We start from the raw sequence: 20862 nt of genomic DNA, 5'->3' as shown, positions 1-20862 counted from the left end.
CCGCTGCCCTATGTCTGCTTGGACAATGGACAGGGGTGGTAATGGCAAATCTCTGCTTGACTTAAACCAGACAAATGTATCTTTCAAACACAAGGAACTGCAGATGGCAGTTTACAAAAGAAGACCCAGAGTATGTTGGAGTACTTCAAGATGGCGGCGCTGGCTTAACAGCTGCGGCCCACCTGCAGTCCGTCTGTTTTTTTTATTTCGTTTTGTTCTTTGTCATGTCTTAGTTAATTTTGTTTTATTAAGTTGTGTATGTGTGTGGGTGGGGTGGGAGAAACATGCTTTGGTCTCTTCCTTCGGGGGATGCGACTTTTTCTTCGGTCGTATTCCCCGTCTCCGGCTGCGCTGAGGCCTAATGGCGGAGCTGGCGGCACCGAAGCTGTAGCAGCAACAGCAGCGGCAGCGGTGACCCGGCTCGGCCCTAGAGCGGTGGCGGCGGCAGCAGCGGCAGCGGAGACCCGGCTCGGCCCTGGAGCGGTGGCGGCGGCAGCAGCGGCAGCGGAGACCTGACTCGGCACCGAAGCTGTGGCGGCGGCAGCGGCAGCAGCGGGGACCCGGCTCGGCCCTGGAGCTGTGGCGGCGGCAGCGGCAGCAGCGGAGACCTGACTCGGCACCGAAGCTGTGGCGGCGGCAGCGGCGGCGGAGGAGACCCGGCTCGGCACCGGGGCTGTGGCGGCGGCGGCGGCAGCGGCGGAGGCCCGGCTCGGCCCTGGAGTTGTAGCGGGGGCGGCGGCAGCAGCGGAGACCCGGCTCGGCACCGAAGCTGTGGCGGTGGCAGCGGCAGCGGCGGCGGCGGAGACCCGACTCGGCCCTGGAGTTGTGGCGGAGGCAGCAACAGCAGCGGAGTTTGAACCGTCGCCTCGGCGCAGAGGGAGAACAAAGGGGGAAGAGACAGAGACTTTAAGATTTTTGCCTTCCACCACAGTGAGGAGGTGTTTGGTGAACTCACTGTGGTGGATGTTAAATTTGTGTTGATTGTGTGTTTTTGCCATTTTTAAATTATATGTATGACTGCAGGGAAACAAAATTTCGTTCAGACCGAAAGGTCTGAATGACAATAAACCGAATCTAATCTAATCTAATCTCAGTAGGTCAGGCAGCATTTCTTGGTTGCCCTGAGATGCTGCCTGATCAGATAGATAAATAGATAGATTGAGATAGATAGATAGATAGATAGATAGATAGATAGATAGATAGATAGATAGATAGATAGATAGATAGATAGATAGATAGATAGATAGATAGATAGATAGATAGATAGATATAATTTATTGCCACACAACCAGGGTTGGTGGAAATTTGGGTTGTCAGCAGCAGTACAATAATAAAGAACACACAATAAAACTGTAACACAAACATCCACCACAGCATTCATCACTGTGGTGGAAGACACAAAAATGTGGCCAGTCCTCCTCCATTTCCCCCCCGTGTACAGGTCCAGAGTCCAGTCAGTCCAGGATCGGCTCTTCCTCACCGGAGACCGCGGCTTTAGATTGTTGTAGGCCGCAGGCCGGCGGTCGAGATTTAAAGTCCCCGCCGCAGCCAGAAGCACCGTAGACTGCAGTGCCGGCGGTCGAAGCTCCCCTCCAGGGGTGATGGTAAGTCCATGCCGCACTCGCGGTAGAAGTTGGCCGCGGGCCGGCAGTGATGGCTTCTTCTTCCCCCGGGTCCCCCACGAGGGATCCTGGGCTGTAGACGCCGCACCAGCTGGAGCTCTGCAGACCGCGGCTTCAGGCTGCGACTTCAGGCTGCCAGCTGCCCCGGGCCAGCGAAACGGAGCGCTCCCCTCCAGCGAGCCCCATTACTCTAGCATTCTGTGTCTCCAAATGTATCTTTCATACCTGCATTCCCTCAACCATTCTGAAGGTAGACAAACAAATGCTTGAGGTGAGACATGGCACAGATTGCCACCCTGCTGTTTTCATAATATTTACCAAGCAAAGAAATTATAGGATGTTCTTGTTTTGATCTGAACAAGTGGCTTTCAAATAATAAACACACAATGCTCTCTCTCCATAATGATTCATCACAACTAAACTGAACATAATAATTAAAGATAGACACAAAATGCGGGTCAGACGGCAATCTGGAGAAAAGGATTAGGTGATGGTTCTTCAGACTGAGAGCCAGGGGAAAGGAAAACGGGAGATATAGACGGTGAACAAGACAGTAGAACAAATGAATGCGAGATATGCCTAAAAAGTAATCTGCAGCTCCTTCCTACACATCCTGAACATAATAATTACTCTGTTTCCTTGCCTACAGCCCGTAAATCTCCATGTAGTCTCTTGCCATCCTTGACTTAGCTGGCCTGTGCCTTCCTGCCTGCCAAACTCTCCTCTTTCTAAAGCTTCTTTTTTATCACTTACTTCACTGTCAAAAATCTATCACTTTTTCAAAAGGATGATTAGAAGGTGGTTTTTTACACATCCAAACATACCGATAAATTAGCTTTTTGTTTGGACCCTGAAGAAAACAACCTCAATTTCGCACATCTCCTTCGCGATATTTTCTGAAAAATTAGGGATTAAAAATCCATTGTTATAAATCAAAATTCTAAATTTCAAATTTGAAAAAATGGTGAAAGCATTGACAATCAAGAAATGAATGCAAAGTGTAACTTATTGAGATATAAGTTTATCAACAAGGCAGGACTGAATGAGCTCGTCAAAGGATATCATCTGCAAAAAGGCTCCTGTCTATCTTCAAACCCTTCATTCTAAGTATTTTTTTCTAAAAAATATGTATTTTAGTGCTGCTCTAAATGTTACCACTTTAGCTCTCTTAACTTGTAAATCTACCCAGCTATGATTGTTTTTTATGCTTAATAAACCAGCAGTAATTAAAAAATTAGAAATCTTCATTCATATTTCCACTTAGTTTTCTTCCCATTGCAAAATTATCAATTTACAGTTATATTTATTTAAATTAAAGATCATATTTTAAATATCCATGTAGTTATCTCACTATTAAATCCATGATTATTTACCCACTGATATATTAGATTTCACTGGATGCTGGATTGAATTATTTACAGAAATAGTTTTTCAAAAGTTTGTTTGTAATGCATGTGGCAATAACCCAAAGCAATTGTTGCACCTTATTTTTTTAGTTTATTTTTGTTCTATTCCTATTCTTCCATGCATGAGGCTTTAATAAAAGTTTCAAGGGCAATACTGTGCTTTAATTTGTTGATATTTACATGATATTGGGACAATAAATCTTGAAATCAAAATCTCGTATTGTTGACACATCTTGGAACATTATAAAGAGCACAATGCAGGAACAGCCAAGATGCTTGATCGCTTCATCTCCCAGTTATCCTCTATTTTGGTTTCACAGATAGTTCCTGTCAATAGCTGTAGGAAACAAACCAACAAGTCTCTAAATCATCAGGCACAGAGTTGTGGTGGCAGCTGCAGGAGGAGCAGTTGCTGGTAACAGTTTGCTGTTTCCAGGTGCCATGTATAAGGTGTGCTTTTGATCCACAATGAAGTAATATACAGTGTGTAGATGAACACACAGAAAGCCCAGAGAGCTCTATGAGATGTGCCCATGTCTGTTCAAGATTCTTTTTCAGATGGTCCTCATGCATAGAACTTTAATGGTATTGCATTAATTGCATTGCATTTGTTATTACATTGGATTTATTTACATAGGCTACATTGTGCATGGTAGTGCAATTAGGAGAGTAAAGGGCCTGTCCCACCAGCATGCGACAAGCGCGACCTAACGTGGTCGCTTGAGCCGTACGGCCTCGCGGGGCCGGTCCCACTTCGATTGCCGGAGCCGTATGGAGTTGTGCGGAGCTGGTCCCGACATCGCGTGGGGTTCTGAAAAACTGACCGTTCAAAAATTCCGCGCGGCAACCGCCGCCTCGATGCCATATGCACCGCCTCGACGGGCATGCGCAGCGTCTCGACGCCGTACACAGCGTCCCGACGCCGTACGCAGCATCTTGACGCCATACATTACGCGGACTTCGCTTAAACTTCACGTCACTCACTCGACCTCCGCGCGGCCCCCGCTTCTGATTTGGTTGCGCTTGCCACATGCAGGTCGCATGCTCGTGGGACAGGCTCTTTACTAATCCATATGGCACTGACTGCACGTTAGAGTATTGCACTGTTCTAAGATTTGGCCACAGAAACCATGCCCTGCCTCAATGTTTGTATATCAGAATCTGTCTTTGCCAACCATTTAATCAATTGAAAATCTAAAGTAAGTGCTAGAAATGTTCAACAAGTCAATCAGGTACTTAGAAAAATAAATAGTTAATGATTCAAGTTATTTTCCAACATTTCTTAATTTTATTCCAGTATTCCAGTAATTTTATTCCAGTTTATTACTTTTCTAAAGACTTCAATAATTGCTGCTTTTTTTTGCATCTACTAACATAGGTATTTGTCCGTGTCAGAAGATTATCTGTATCAAAGCTATACAGGAATTCAAGATATCAAATGCATTTGACACAGACAATTAAAGCCTATTCATTTAAATCATTTAACGAATATTCAATCACATAAAATTATTCTAAGTCAGCACATTACCATTTGAGTGGTATAAACACAAAAAATGCTGGAAATACCTAGCCGGTCAGGCAGCATCTGTGGAAAGAGAAACTTGTTAACATTCCGGTGGAAGATCCCAGAAATGGTAACTCTGCAATTTGTGATTTTCAGTACTTCAGTGGGTGCTTATAACCTATCATAGACACAAAAAGCAGGAGTAACTCAGCGGGACAGGCAGCATCTCTGGAGAGAAGGAATGGGTGACTTTTTGGGCCGAGACCCTTCTTCAGACTGGTTAGGGATAAGGGATGCTGTTGCCCGAATCTCTAGTCCAGCCCCCCCACCAGCGACTCTGCCGACCCTCGCCTCTCCACCGGCCACCAGAGGGCCAGAGCCATCACCTCTCCAAAGTTCCAGGCGCAGCACGAGGCCCACAACCAAAGATTTTAGCCACAACCAAAGATCCTCAAGGGCCTGTCCCACTTACGTGTCCTTGGCACGCATGTTACGCGACCTCGCGTTGAGCCGAGACGGTCGAGCAAAGGCCGGGCGTGATTACACGCGTACGCACAGCCGTCTCTGGAGTCCGGGATGTCATTTGAAGATGGACACAAAATGCTGGAGTAACTCAGCGGGACCGGCAGCATCTCTGGAGAGAAGGAATGGGTGACGTTTCGTGTCGAGACTCTTCTTCAGTCTGAAAAGAAGGGTCTTGACCCGAAACGTCACCCATTGCTTCTCTCCAGAGATGCTGCCGTTCCCGCGAAGTTACTCCTGCATTTTGTGTCTATCTTCAATTTTCTTGGCCCCGCTCTGGGAGTAGAAGTGGGGGCGGATCCGGACCGCAACGGCCGTGAGCCCCAGGCCGAGTTCAGCGATCGTTTTCCTGCTTCTGCTGCTGTTGAAGGTGAGACATTGCGTCGCGCCACGGTCTTGGGCCTGTCCCACTTTGGCCGTCAGTTCCGCGACAGGCCGTTGGCGTGCGAAGATTTCGTTCACTGCAAGAATTTCGGAGCCCTAGGCGATGTCGGGACCGGCCCCGCACAACTACATACCCCACCGCGCTTCTAAGTGGGACCGGCCCCGCCCGGCCATACTGTGCCCATACGCCTCAAGCGACCACGAGGTCGCGTAATTTGCGAGCCAATGACGCGTAAGTGGGACAGGCCCTTCAACCTCCACGATGCAGACAGCAAGTGGTCTGACTCTGCTAGGTCCTAGTGCTCCCCCCTCTTACAGACAAGACCCATCAGTAGTGATGACTCTGCTGGGTCCTAGTGCTCCCCCCCCTCCTACAGGGTACATCCATCAGTAGTGATGGGTCCTTCCCTTCCCCCTCTTTTAATCAGTTTGCCCGACCACGCACCCGCTCATTAAAATTCCCCGCTTTTTTTATGGATCATAATTTCTATGAATTACGATATATAAAACTATGTAGGCTCACACAAAATGTGAATGCCTAGTCTTCACAAAATATATGCAAACATTTTCTGAGATTTCCCCCCCTTTTGGACACCGGGCCCTCTTTTGGACCCCGGGCCCAGCTACGATGTATCCCCTGCATCCCTCTCTCATAGGCCCTGCTATCTAGTATGGAGTAACCAGTGTCTCCTACTCTCCGGTGTGGAGTAACTCATATGGCAAACTGAGTCTTTACCTTATGAATGACAGTTCAATATGGTGTTAAATTGAGGGAGTCTAATTCAAGGAAGTTGGAATAAAACTTCTCTGTTATGAGTTATTTTGGGGCCTCAACCTGGAAGCTACAGTATCTATTTCTATCTTCACACAAGTTCTAGTCACTTTTATTGGCTTAAGTTTCTATCTCTCCTGCATTTGTTCTTGGTCAAAACAACGATCCACAAATTCTCTTCATCTAGCTACAGTTTTCTAATAGATTTTGATATCATTTTATTTGTTTGTTTGTGTGTTCACCCCGTGAGTTTGTACATTCTCCGTGTCCTGCGTGGATTTTCTCTGGGTGCTCCAGTTTTCTCCCACACTCCAAAGTCATACAGGTTTGTAGGTTAATTGGCTTTGGCAAAAATTGTCCCTCGTGTGTAGGATAGTATTAGTGTACGGGGATCGCTGGTCGGCGTGGACTCGATGGGCCGAAGGGCCTGTTTCTGCGCTGTATCTCTAAACTAAACTTATGCAGTGTAACCAGATCAGAGTTTCATATTTCGAATAATGATTGGGAGTGAAGGAAACATTAAAGAAAGCAACTTAACCAGTCATTGCCTGTTAGTTCAAAGTGGTTTTGTTTAATCCTGAAGGGCAGAGAATGAAAACATTTTGAGATTAAATCTAAACAGCCATTGATCATTCAGGTATACTACACCAAATAAGTCATACATAATGAAAATGGTTCAAGTACCATAAACTTAAAAGCTTGAGGATGAAAGACAGTCAACTATTAACAATGCATCTTTAAATAGTTGAAAATGAAAGTATCCCTATTTTTCCATAATCAATATATCAAAACAATATTTCACACCAAGTGATGACATCAGTTTACAATTTATAATAATGTTAATGCTGATTAAACATTAAATGTTGGATCATTTTGACCCAAAAACTGAAATGGAATCCTCCCTTGATGAAAGAATGAACTATAATTCTCAGAAAATTAATTTAATATTTTATTTCATGCTTATATTTAACCAATTTTTCAAATGAAAGGCCAGTTTAAATATACCAGCTCAACGGTTTATAATTACAACACAAATCACTTAAGATAAATATTGATCGTGTTACATACATTTCAGTTCACTGTAAAATGAACTACATAATTAACCTTTATATCGTAAAATCAAACCTAGTCTGCAAAAAATGTGCTGCTCCACAATATATTTGTTCATTGATGACATTGGGCCTTATCAATTTCACACCAATTAATGGAATCCATAGGGGTCAAGGAAAGAGCATTCACGTTTCCACCAATCTTTCCACCCTCACGCACAAGAAGCATTGGCTGAACTACTTCTAATCTTGTGTGTGGACTCGATAAGAAGAATGTGATCTATTGGGATGAATCTTACAGTGCAGATCAGTGTGTTGGTTGGAAGAGCATCAAATGATAGCCCATTTAAGCAGAATAGTCCAATTTGTTGGATGCAATTTACCAAAAATACATTGAAAATTTAAATAAATTCCAATAGCTGTCTTCTCTACCAGGCAGGCAAAGTTGATACTGATGAGGTCCTGAATGTCTGCTTGTCCGCTCCCTTGAATTAATGACGTGTTATACTTATTTGCAGAGAGTAGGAATACAATTGCCCAATTAAAAGCAAAACAGAATAATATGTGTCAATGGTGGATTCCGAAGATCTCCATGATCACCCATTTACTATTTCAGCTCCCCACCTATTCTTCTTTGATTGCACCTATGAAAACCTTTGCTTTTAAATCTGTTACATAAATGTGTTTGGTCTTGTTATTCCTGGGTTTGGAACAAATATGTTAACACAATGGTCGCAATGGCGCTTCCAAATTTATCAGAGCCACTGGTTTCAACCATCAGAAGAAAGGTTTTGTCAAACACCTTTTACTTTCTAACAAATTTCATGAGTTAAGTTGTTGCTGAAAACTAGAATACAACACAAATACCATGTTAAATATTATTCCTGTCTCTTCCATTTGCAGAAACCTGAGTGAATAGTAGGCTTTTTTGAAATTCTTTTTTGAAATTCAATTAAATTATATTGGAAACAGATTATTATCATCTTTAGTGTTTAGCAGTTGAGGATGAACTTCAATCCTAACATAAACAAAAAATATTTCAGTTATTTTGGAACACAATGTCCCAATGTTTTCTGACCTGAAGAAATTAGAAAATATTTCAATATTAAATGAAAATAAAGTTAACGATATGCACAACTTCCCAGACTATTGGTACTCTATGTTCAGTACTTGAAGAACTTTATTTTAAATGTTTGTGTATTAAGCAATTAACTTTCAAATGATATATCCTGCAAACTGATATATTTTAGATTTTAGGTTTATTATTGTCATGTGTACCAAGGCACAATGAAAAGTATTGTTTTGTATGCTATCCAATCAGATCAGATAATACTACAGATAAATACAATCAAATTAAACTCAAGTAAAATATGTTGGGCAAAGAGGAAGATACAGGGTGCAGAATATAGTTCCCAGCATTGTAGTACATCAGTTCAATCGACAAAGTCCAAAGGCTACAATAGAGGTGAATCACCCTAGCTTATGGAAAGGCCATTCATAAGCCTCATAACAGAGAGGAAGAAGCTATTCCTGAGTCTGGTGGTGTGTGTGCTTTCAAACTTCTTTCTTTCTGCCATTTGGGGCAGGCAGAAGAATGAATGACTGGGGCTGGACAAGTCTTTGATTATGTTGGCTGCTTTGTGAGGCAGCATGAAGTAGTGTCTGGTCTGTGTGATGGTCTGGACTACATTACAGCTTTCCACAATTTCTCGTGGTCTTGGGCAGAGCTGTTCCCCAACCAAGTTGTGCAGCAACCCTACAGTACCTCTTCTATGGTTCTATTGAACTTCACTACTCATTCTTTGGTTGTGAATGTGACTTTTAATTGCATTTACTTTTGTTACCTTATACGCATTATTCCACTTGCAAGGGACTGAGAACCGTATGGATGCAAACTTTTCTTCAGTGCCTCCCATGTGCCTACATTGAAAATAGATACAGATTTCCAAAATTCACGATCCTTACAAATCAGTAGATGGTCAAAGAAATTGGAATTCCATTGCATCGTTGCTCAGGGTTGGATATTAAGGGTTCTAACAAGTCTCATGATAATGTGGTGAATGTGATTAATAATAATAATAATATGTTATTGTCATAGCACATAAGTGCAACGAGATTTGGTATGCAGCTTCCATCCGATGTCATAACTTAAATAACTAATACAATTTAGATTTAGATACCCCGAGAAACATGGTTTGTAAAAAGACTAGGAAATTATTACATTTGTGGAATAAAGCATAAAAATGGAACTGAAACATCTTACATAACGAAGAAAACCTGTGGGTTATTGTAGCCTGAAAATAAGGCATAGCATAATTCCAAGTGGCATGGGTTCATCTACCATTCGGATGACTGGCAGTGTATGTAACAATCCCCAAAATCCATCTGCACTCATTTTATAAAATGTATATGTTAGAGCAAACCTGTATAAAATATTTCAGGATAGACACAGAATGCTGGTGTAACTGAAGACTGAAGAAGGGTCTCTGCCCAAAACATCACCCATTCCTTCTATTCAGAGATGCTGCCTGTTCCGCTGAGGCTGCATATTGCGCCTATCTTCGTTGCAAATCAGGATCTGCAGTTCCTTCCTACATAAAATATTTCAGATGTAGTCTCTTTGGGTGTTCATACAATCTCAGTATATTTGATCTTGTATCACTCTCCCTTGTATTAAAGGTCAACATGCAAACTGCTTTTTTAATTGCTTGTTGCACATAAACTTTCAGATGACTAATGGCACCCAGGTCATTCTCAATACCAACACCATTCACTTTCTTGATTGAGGTTGTAGTTGAGAAGGAGAAGAGGAGAAGGGGGGTAGCAATACTCTTTTCGGAGACAAACTTTGAAATTGAAAGATGTTTGTGAAATTGCACAGTCAACTCGCAATCTGTTGGACAGACTTTCTGCTTGTTGGGAAAGATTGTTTATGCCACAGCCAAGGAGCAGTAAGGAAGGAAACATAATCAGTCAGCAAGACCTGGGAGATTAAATATTTTGATCTTTGTAGAAGATTCGAGGTAATGGTTTATTTGGAGAGACCATGGTTGAGGATTGGGGCAATTGGGCAATTAAGGATTGGAATAGAGGTGAGATCTTATAGTAGAAGAGGAGATGAGAGAAAGCGCTTGAGATGGAGAGATAGTGGAGAATGATGGATCGTTGAGAATGAGGTGGAATTTGTGGCATGGAAAAAATATATTGACACGAGGTTTGGTGATTGTGTGCAATTCAGGAGATTAATAGCCTCCAGTGTGCAAACTAGTTATCTGCCCTCTGGCCTGTCTCTTGTGAGTATATTGGCTCCCCATCCATGACCTGCATGATTGGTTGCCCAACTTGTCGTGACACTGGTAGCCATTTGGTTTTCTGCCTCAAGACCATCTTACATTATAATCAAAGGTAGACACAAAATGCTGGAGTAACTCAGCAGGACAGGCAGCATCTCGGGAGAGAAGAAATGGGTGGCGATTCAGGTCGAGACCCTTCTTCAGACCAAAGTTCTTTCCTTTACATTATAATCAGTTTGCTTCAGACTGTGGGTGGATTGGAATTGTTACTTTCATCCAATTTTCATCGAATTCATCCAATCACCCACACCCTCTGTGCTGCACAACATAACTTATCCAATATCAACAGTAAACATAGAGGAGGTTTGGAGATACTTTTCAGAGGACAAAAGAGCTGGTAATCTCCAGGACCTGACAATGTTTCCCCCTCTACTCTCAAGCTCTGTGCCGAACAACTGGCACCGGTCTATACAGACATTTTTAACCAGTCCCTGCAAATATGTACCGTCCCTGCCTGCTTCAAAGTCTTCACTATTGTCCCTGTACCCAAAATGCCAAGGATTACTTGTCTTCATGACTACAGGCTTGTTGCGCTGACCTCTGTAGTCATGAAGACACTCGAAAGGCTTGTGCTGGCCAAGCTGAAAAATATCACAAACTCCCTGCTGGACCCTCTTCCGTTTGCATATCGGGCCGATAGATCTGTGGATGATGCAGTCAACCAAGGGCCCGCACTTCATCCTACAGCACCTAGACCACCAGGGGACATATGCGAGGATCCTGTTTGTTGATTTTAGCTCTGCATTCAACATCATTGTGCCAGAGCTACCACACTCCAAACTTTCTGAGTTGACTGTGCCTGAACCCCTCTGCCAGTGGATCACCAACTTCCTGACAGACAGGAATCAGCATGTGAGGCTGGGGAAGCACATCTCAGACCCGCAAACACTCAGCATAGGAGCATCCTCTCTCTCACTACACCAATGGCTGCACCTCCACTGACTCCTCTCTCAAGCTTCTCAATTTTGCGGATAATACAATCCTGATTGGACTGATCCAGGATGGGGAGGAACCTGCCTACAGACAGGAAGTGACACAGCTGGCGTCCTGGTGCCGTAGCAACAACCTAGAGCTCAATGCTCTTAAGACAGTGGAATTGATTGTAGACCTAAGGAGAGCTCCCCCTCCCCTCACCTCACTCACCATCAACAACACCACAGTCACATCTGTGGAGTCTTTTAAGTTCCCGGGAACCATCATCTCCAAGGACCTTAAGTGGGGGGCTACCATCGACTCCACAGTCAAAAAGGCACAACAGAGGATGTACTTCCTACGACAGCTGAGGAAGCACAATCTGCCACAGGCAATTATGGTCCAATTCTACACGGCCATCGTAGAGTCTGTTCTCACCTTCTCCATCATGGTCTGGTTTGGCTCAGCCACCAAGCATGACACCCGGAGGCTGCAGCGAATCGTCTGATCAGCAGAGAAGGTTATTGGCTGCAACCTTCCCTCCATTGATGAACTGCACACTGCAAGGGCCAGGAAGCGAGCGGGCAAGATCATCTCTGACCCCTCTCACCTTGGCCACAAACTCTTTGAATCACTTCCCTCTGGAATGCGACTCCGGACTGTCAAAGCTGCCAGACATAAAAACAGTTTTTATCCACGAGTAGTTGCTCTACTCAACAGCCAAAAATCTGTAGCCTCCTTTTGATCTGGTATTTTGTTGGTTCACATGCTTGATCAATGGTGTTTTAACATGAATATTTTATTATTATGAATGTTTAGTGTTTTCTGAGTCATTCGTAACTGCCACTGTATGTCATGTTGTTACTTGTGGGCGGAGCACCAAGGCAAATTCCTTGTATGTGAATACTTGGCCAATAAACTTACTTACTTAACTTACTTGTGCTCATCCAGTCCTGGAGATTAGAAGTAACATGTTCTCCTTTTTGTTGGACTTGATCTTCCCCATGGAAGAAAACTCATGACAAGATCATATATAACACATAGCACACAGGAATAATTTTCTCTCCCATGAACTATGTGAGCATTATTAAAACATGCAACTTGTTCCCAAACAATTTAGATTTTGTCAAGTGAATTTAAAAAAGTATATAAACAGGGAATAGTCTTAATGTAAGTTTTTGTCAATATCTATTGTTTTGTGAAATGCTTTTCAGGAAAAATTTTAATATCCATAACCAACAACTACCTTTACCCTATAGTATAAGATCTGTGAAAATAATACCTTGATATGTAAGACAACTAAGAAATGATGTGAGAAAAAATGATTTGGTGAGATATAATAGCATACCATAGATGTCAAACAGATAAATATTAAATTCATTCTTTATAGTAAATTCAATAAACATTATGCATAATTATATTTTAAATGTTAAAATATTGTGAAATAATACATTTTCTAATTTAACTTTTCTTAGCAAAACCAATAAGCCATTATAAAATTAATTCTGAATATGCTGGACTTCATCCTGGATTTTTTAGTAAATGTCAATACTTTGCTGAAAGTTCCCTTGTAAATATGCAATGTGCAAATCTTAAAAGGTATCCATATGATTTACTTTATTTATCAAAGACTCTTAGAGAAACACTTGTAACTGCAGTCTATCTAAACGTAGGTTGTTGTTTTGATGTTCTTGAAGCTCAGGTTCGACCCAGATTCTTCAGATGTTTCCTCTACAATCTTCTGTGAGTAGAAAACAACAATAAACCAGATAAACTGTACAGACATTGAAAGCACATACATGCCAAGGTCTGCATCTGCCAAAAGTTAAGGCAGTGATTAGAAATATCCGTTGGTATAAAGCAATTTACAGATCAAAATTGAAGTTGGGTCAAATATACATTTTGAAGTGAATGAACTCCAAACTACATTCTTTCACAGCACCGTCAACTTTCAACCTAATGATTTTAATAAAGGTTTTATCTGATGATGATTTCTCTGAGGGAAATTGTCTTTTGACCTTCAAAAAAATTGTTTTTATTTGGTTTCAAATACTGTTCATTTGTTAATTATTGTTCATGCTTGTTGGTTGATGTCTTCAATAACTGAGATATCTTCATTAGAAAACTGTGAACTCAATCCATTAAGATAAAGACCACCATTTTTGGTCAAAGTAGGCAATGTATCCATTCCATCAGTTAGATTAACAGACAATGTTCTCTTGCTGGGAGTTAATTCTTGCATTTGTTGTCCCCCCAGCTCCGAGGACAGTTTTCTTTTGATGGATGCAGCCCTTTGAAACTTGTCATAAATATCCACACTCAATCTTCTGCGTGTCTCCTTTAAATCTGCAGTGACTGTGGCTGTCCATTCAGCAGCATGAGCTCTCATCTCTCCAACCTAGAATCAAAACAAACATATATTACCTTAACAATGTTTCTTTTCTACTCGCAGTCGAGAAATTCAATTTTGCACAAATTCAAAATGGGGCCTGCACCTGTTTGACTCAATGTTGTTAGTTGAAGGAATTGAGTGCTTATGGGGTGGTAAACATTCTCTTCCCATACTGCACTTAATTACAAGCTCTTTCAAGAATCCTTTGCAATAGCTCAAACCTTCCTGCCAATGCTTAGATGGAGATGGTCCAATGAATCCACCCAATGCTGGAAATTATGGCATATCTTGTGGGACACTGTTGCACCAATAGTGAGATATGCTCAGACCAGGCATTCTGCGAGACATTCATGGGGAAAGATCCTCATTAGAGTGGAAACAGGTCCTTCATCCCAATTTGCCCACAACGATCAACATGTCCCATATGCACGAGTCCCACCAGCCTGCATTTGGCCCACATCACTCTAAATCAATCCTATCCATGCACCTGTCCAAATGCTTCCTAAACGTCACAATACCACCTGCCTCAACTACCTCCTCCTGCAGCTTGTTCCATACTCCCACTCTCTGTGTGAAAATTCAATAGTAATACCATTTCAGAATAGCCTTAAATAATCCACTTACATAACCTTACATCACCTACTTCAACAGTCTTACATCACTTATTCCTTCAACCTTAGCAGTGCCATAGGGCTGCAGCAGTAGAGTTGCTGCCTTACAGCACCAGAGACGCGGATTTAATTCTGACTACAGATGCTGCCTGTTAGGAGTGATCTTTAAAGTCTCCCAAGGACAGGTGAAGGAGAATTTGTTCAAATCTCTGGAGAACATGTTAAGGCAAGAACAGCCCTCTAGAAACAGGCTCTCCCGACTAGTTGCTCTCTTCCCCTCCTCCATTATACTTCCACGCTTTTGGCCGGGGTCACATCTGCAGACCCACAGGTTCATGATCACGAAAGTAAGAAATCTCCAGAGACATTGAAGCTCCTAGGATGATTCAAGTGAGCTCCAGAGAGGAGGGCTTGCTCCTAGTATTCACACATGATTATCATAGTGTGACCTGCACTGTACAAAAGTAGATAGACACAAGATGCTGGAGTAAATCAGCGGGTCAGGCAGCATCTCTGGAGAAAAGGAATAGGTGATGTTTCGGGTCGAGCCCCTTCTTCAGACTGAGAGTCAGGGGGGAGGAAAACTAGAGATATAAAAAGGTACAAAGAAAAATGAATGAAAGGTATGAACATGATATATTAAAGCCAGCAATAATGATCAAGGAAATGTAGAGCCCACAATGGTCAATTGTTGGCTGTGTAGAAGGTGATAATGAGTAGATACAAACAGTCAAACTAAGCAGGACATCAGTGAAACTAGTAGGACAACAAGGTTGTGGCAGAGAGGTAGAGCGAGGGAATGCAAGGGTATCTTGAAATTAAGGAAATCACATTGATGCCACTCGATTGTAAACTATGCTGGATTGTAAAGCGAAATATGAGGTGCTCATAAATCAGTTGAGTGCCATTCAGAGACTATCAGCACTACTGTGTGCATACAGAGAACCACAGAGATTGAATCCCAACCACATTTCATTCTCAACTGTACACCACAGTTCAATACCAGAACACTATAAAAAAGATCTACAATTCCATTATAGTTCTACCTGACAGTGGAGATCAAAACAAATATTTCCATAAAATAATTACTGAAGCATGAAGAACTTTGAGTACAGTTATTGCGGCTGAGGAATAAAATGTCTTTGAAAAAAATCAAATTAATATGATAAAACTATTATGAAATGGGAAATTGAAGGCTTTACCCCAGCCATAAGGGGTGGGGGTGAGAAGAGACAAGGGGCTTTATTCTGCAAAGTGATTTTAATGATTTGACGTGCAAATGCACTGAAGAACTGAACAAGGAATTCAGTTTAATTACAAAAATACAAAGAGCATCTAATGAAGATTTATGCTGCAATCTAATTTATTAATTGTATGCATTTCACAATATATCAGTAAAATGTTTGTCTTCAATATTTTGAACCGTACGCTATCATTCCATTGTTTTATTTCTGCCCAAAAACTCAGATAATTAATTCAAATTTATCACTATGCAATACGTGATGAATACTAATATTTTGCATAACATTTAAATAATTGACGCTCCACTGACACTGAAGTAGATTAACTGTCTTGTTCTTATCCTTCCTTAGCAACTGATAGGCAAATCAACAAAATCCTATAACTTTATGTAATATGGACACATAGAAATAGGTGATGAAAGAATAAGAAACGGACAACCTATCATGATAAAATGATAGGCGAAGATGACAAAGTGCCCTAGGCAATTATTCCACCACTTAGCAGAGAGAGATGCCAGATTGATTGAAGACTACTTTTAAATGTCATGTTATGTTTTGTATGACAAACACCAAAAAATGTAACAGAAATACACTGTACTTGAGGAATAAATGTAATTAAAATTTTAAAAAATGACTGCTCTTGTCACAGATCATGTGGGAATTTGTGGAAATGCTGACGTTACTTTAAGAGTGACATTTAAAGTCAAGATGCCATTCTCAAATGTTACATTTTTTTTAAAGAATAGGCATCAGGTCAAGTGTGAAATCCACTCACATTTAAGATCCTTGCTTCGATTTCTCTGGTGTACTGGTTAATGAGACGATCAGGGGTCTAAAATGGCCACAGGCCAAGAAATTAAGGATAGCATTTGATTTCCACCAACTTTCAGGAGGAAACATATAGGAGGAACTGGGAACGCCATGAAATTCACTGTTAAGCTACAGATGGAGATCCTAAAGAAGTGTTCCTTAATATTGAACAGTCAGAGTGGAGGGTGTCCAACAATTGGGGAGAAAGTGAGAGTGGTGATTGATGATGGAGTGGCGAGAAAAGGATGTTGGGCAGGCTATGCTGAGGATGAAACTATTCTTAAGGCACCGCTGAAGCACTCTTGCTCCTCCCAGGCCCTGTGTTATTCTGAAATAAGTATTTACCCCATGGAACCTCTCTGTGAGTTTCGAGATTCCAGACATGAAGGAAACCCTTCCAACAAATTGGAGACACAAGTATCTGCAGACGCTGGAATCTTGAGCAAAACAAAAAGTGCTGAAAAAACTCAGCGAGTCAGATAACATTTGTGGAAAGAATAGACAGGCAACATTTCAGATTGGGACCCTTCTTCGAACTGGAGTCTGTGTTTTCTTTCAGGCGAATGCCAAGATGCATTGACAGAGGTGAATTTAAGCAGTCAATCTGTAGAATCTATGATCTATAAGAATCAGGACTTAATGACTTCTCCCAGCTCTCTCTTGCCTGAAGAAGGGTCTCAACCCAAAACTTCAACCATTCCTGCTCTCTAGAGATGCTGCTTGTCCAGCTGAGTTACTCCTGTATTTTGTGGCTTTCTTCTGTGTAAACCAGCATCTGCAGTTCCTTCTTACTCATTTTGTCTGCCTTAATTATTGATCACTTTACTTCCTAGTCTGAATTGTACTTTTCAAGCCCCACACTTTAACATAAGCAGCTATTTTACTGCATTACTGCTCTGTTGTAATTGCTGTATTTCAGAGGAAATATGACATTGACCCACTTTGGATGGAATTAGAGATTTTGAAGAGCGCTATTGAAAGGCCACAATTATCCCTTTGATTATTGACAATGTCTGGCTCTCTTTCATGGTTGCCATATGTGAATCATGCCTTCTGCAATTAGGCTGTGATTTTTATCCGTAATACAACATAGCAAAACAAAACATTATTTGGCGCATCTTAATGCTATATATATGTTAAATATTTAATTCCTTCTTTTCACCACTCAGAAAGTAAAAGTCTTTCCGTCTGCATCCGACAGGTTAATTGACTACGGTAATGTGAGAGTCATGAGAGAATCAAAAGGGGTACGGATGGACATCTGAAAGACAATAAGTTGCAGGTGCAAGAACACAGAAGACAGGGAATAGAACTTTGTTAGGAGCTTGCATGAATCTGTTGGAGCGAATGGTCACCGATGTTAGATATCCCGTAACCACAAATTCCAACTAAGCTACTGCGGAGGGTTCAGTGTAATAGAAACACAAAGTGAAATTATCCAACAAACATCCGATGAGCAGCTTCTTATGCTCTGCTTAAGTCAATAATAAGCAAATCAGAGGACTGTTGCTTGAATAGTGAGAATCAATTCATAGGTGTTCGAAACACTTGCAGCATTCATGAGATCCAATTAAAAGATCAAGGCTGTATTTCGAATGAAAGATTTAATTACACCTTGAACACCCAATGAATTACAAGGTGGGAATAGCCTGTATGAACCAAATAATCTATAATGTTATCTCTGCTCCACATGAGCATGCGTCGATTTTAATTATTTCTTCTATTATACTTCATTTCCTTTGCACTGTGCCCCAAACAGCTTCAAATTCTGCACACAGCAGGAAATTCCACATAACAATTTTTCTGTGTACATTAAAAGAAGCACTTCCATTTTGGTTGAATTTCTTGGTGTTAAGCATTTGTGTATCTGTACTCAGCCACGGAAAAACAAACCGTTGACAAACAGCCCTATACCGTTCTTTCTTTCTAACATGCTCGTGCTATAAATGGATTAGTTTAATAAGAAGAACGTAAAATTAATAGCATGTCTTTTTGCAATTTCCATCTGAATGAAGTGAACACGATTTAGGCAACTCCCACCATATATCATCATAACAATATTCGAACAAAAGGAAGATTAAAGTAAGACATATTTTTATGTTTTGTTATTGCTGCTACAGGGAGTTTTTAAAAACATACGTGACAAGATCATTGAATGGATTTGTATAAAATAATATTGTTTTTCATAGCAAAGGATTTGAGTATAGGAGCAGGGAGGTTCTACTGCAGTTGTACAGGGACCACACCTGGAGTATTGCGTACAATTTTGGTCTCCTAATCTGAGGAAAGACATTATTGCCATAGAGGGAGTACAGAGAAGGTTCACCAGACTGATTCCTGGGATGTCAGGACTTTCATATGAAGAAAGACTGGATAGACTCGGCTTGTACTCGTTAGAATTTAGAAGATTGAGGGGGGATCTTATAGAAACTTACAAAATTCTAAAGGGGTTGGACAGGCTAGATGCAGGAAGATTGTTCCCGATGTTGGGGAAGTCCAGAACAAGAGGTCACAGTTTAAGGATAAGGGGGAATTCTTTTAGGACCGAGATGAGGAAAACATTTTTCACACAGAGAGTGGTGAATCTCTGGAATTCTCTGCCACAGAAGGTAGGTGAGGCCAGTTCATTGGCTATATTTAAGAGGGAGTTAGATGTGGCCCTTGTGGCTAAAGGGATCAGGGGGTATGGAGAGAAGGCAGGTACAGGATACTGAGTTGGATGATCAGCCATGATCATATTGAATGGCGGTGCAGGCTCGAAGGGCCGAATGGCCTACTCCTGCACCTATTTTCTATGTTTCTATGTTTTTATGTAAATCAGCACTATGTGATTTTATTGGAAATGAAGTTTTTACTTTTGCCTTAATAATGATAATGGCATTAGCAGAATATGGTAGAGCATTTCAAATAACCCACCTCTTCCTGTGTCTTTTTTGATATGACATGAAGCCAATCTCCAATCATACTTAGCACTGCGGCAAAGTAGGCAAGTCCTACCAGGATCCAGAACCACACGGCAGGTTTGTACCAGTCGAGGTATTCTTTATCTGGACTCTCTCCTAAACAATATTAAAAGAATCAATGTAATTCAAGTTCAAATAGAACTGTAGCCTACAAATGTTATTTAGAATGCAACAAAACAACAGAAAAGAGAACATTGGCTCAAAAACACTTTTGCAAATGAGAGTTTGCAATATGGGTCATTTTATTCAGGCTGGGTGAGTAAAAGCTGCAATAACACTTCAATTGTTGGTCTGAGGAAAATTGCAGCATTGTATTGGCCTCAAAGGTTTATAGTAATGGTTGATGCGAGCACTGAGACTTATATATTTGCCTAGCCTAAATTCAATGCCTAGTCCAAGACCTAACATGATGCTAATTGGCACTAAATTGATTGGCTTTCTTAGAGAGGGCAATTAGAAATATCACATTGCTAATATTGATTCTACTTTTCACAGTATCCCAATTGATTATGGATTGGGGACCGTAAGAGTTTTCAACTTCACAAGCTCAGAAGAAAGTATAATACCATGTTATATAGAACTGTAAAATGAAGGGAATATTCAAAGGGTTTTTATTAAGGATTTTAATAATATCTGAAATTGTGCAACTTGAGAGCCAAGGGATGGGATGGAAGGTAATGAAATATTTTGTGTAGTTAGGGGCAAGCAGCAACATTAAGGATGCATGTTAATTAAAGACGTATGCTGAGAATTGGAAGCGAGTTCACCTCCAATACATTTATTGAGGGAAGCAACTGATAAAATGTAAACGCCAGTGTTATAGCGTTTCGACTACAGAGAAAATCCAGATTTAAAAAGAACAAAAGGTCACAATGAGGTAGTATGGGAGACTGGGACTATGCTCTTAGCTTACGAGGAACCTTTCAGTAGTCTGATAACAATGGGGAAGGAGCTGTACACAATTACAACAAGTGATACACCGAGGAAAATACCAGAGTGCAGAATATAGTTTGACAACATTGTAATATTGCAATTGCAGAGAAAATGTCAAGCGTCCGCAATGAGGTAGGTTGCAAGATCAGGACGACACCCTACAGGGCCTGTCCCACTTGGCCGTTATTTGCGCCTCATTTACGCCTCATATGTAAAATAGGTTGACGCAACGTTGCGCGCGACGTCGCTCACAAATCACGCGTCATTATGCCGTCTGGTGCGCGTGACGTCATTAGAATACCCTGCAGCGCACGGCGATGCATGGTTACGCACGGTGATGTAACCATACGTCACCACGCGATACACGTGAGATGTCGGGACGCAGTCT

General features: G+C 41.5%; 1 protein-coding gene across 1 annotated transcript in view; it reads right to left on the bottom strand.

Moving 5' to 3' along the window:
• Window positions 1-13124: 13124 nt before the first annotated feature.
• Window positions 13125-20862, bottom strand: part of kcnk2 (potassium two pore domain channel subfamily K member 2) — a 110091-nt gene continuing 102353 nt past the window's right edge. The window contains exons 6-7 of the mRNA XM_033025356.1: window positions 19495-19637; window positions 13125-13922 (exon numbers count right to left, since the gene is read on the bottom strand). Coding sequence (XP_032881247.1) covers window positions 13599-13922; window positions 19495-19637 — 467 coding nt within the window. The 3' untranslated portion in view covers window positions 13125-13598. The remainder of the gene's footprint in view (window positions 13923-19494; window positions 19638-20862) is intronic.

Source organism: Amblyraja radiata, chromosome 8 (genome assembly GCF_010909765.2).
Source record: "Amblyraja radiata isolate CabotCenter1 chromosome 8, sAmbRad1.1.pri, whole genome shotgun sequence".
In the NCBI taxonomy this organism is placed as follows: domain Eukaryota; kingdom Metazoa; phylum Chordata; class Chondrichthyes; order Rajiformes; family Rajidae; genus Amblyraja; species Amblyraja radiata.
Note: the sequence above shows the minus strand (reverse complement) of the source record. Positions and strands in the feature narration are given on the sequence as shown.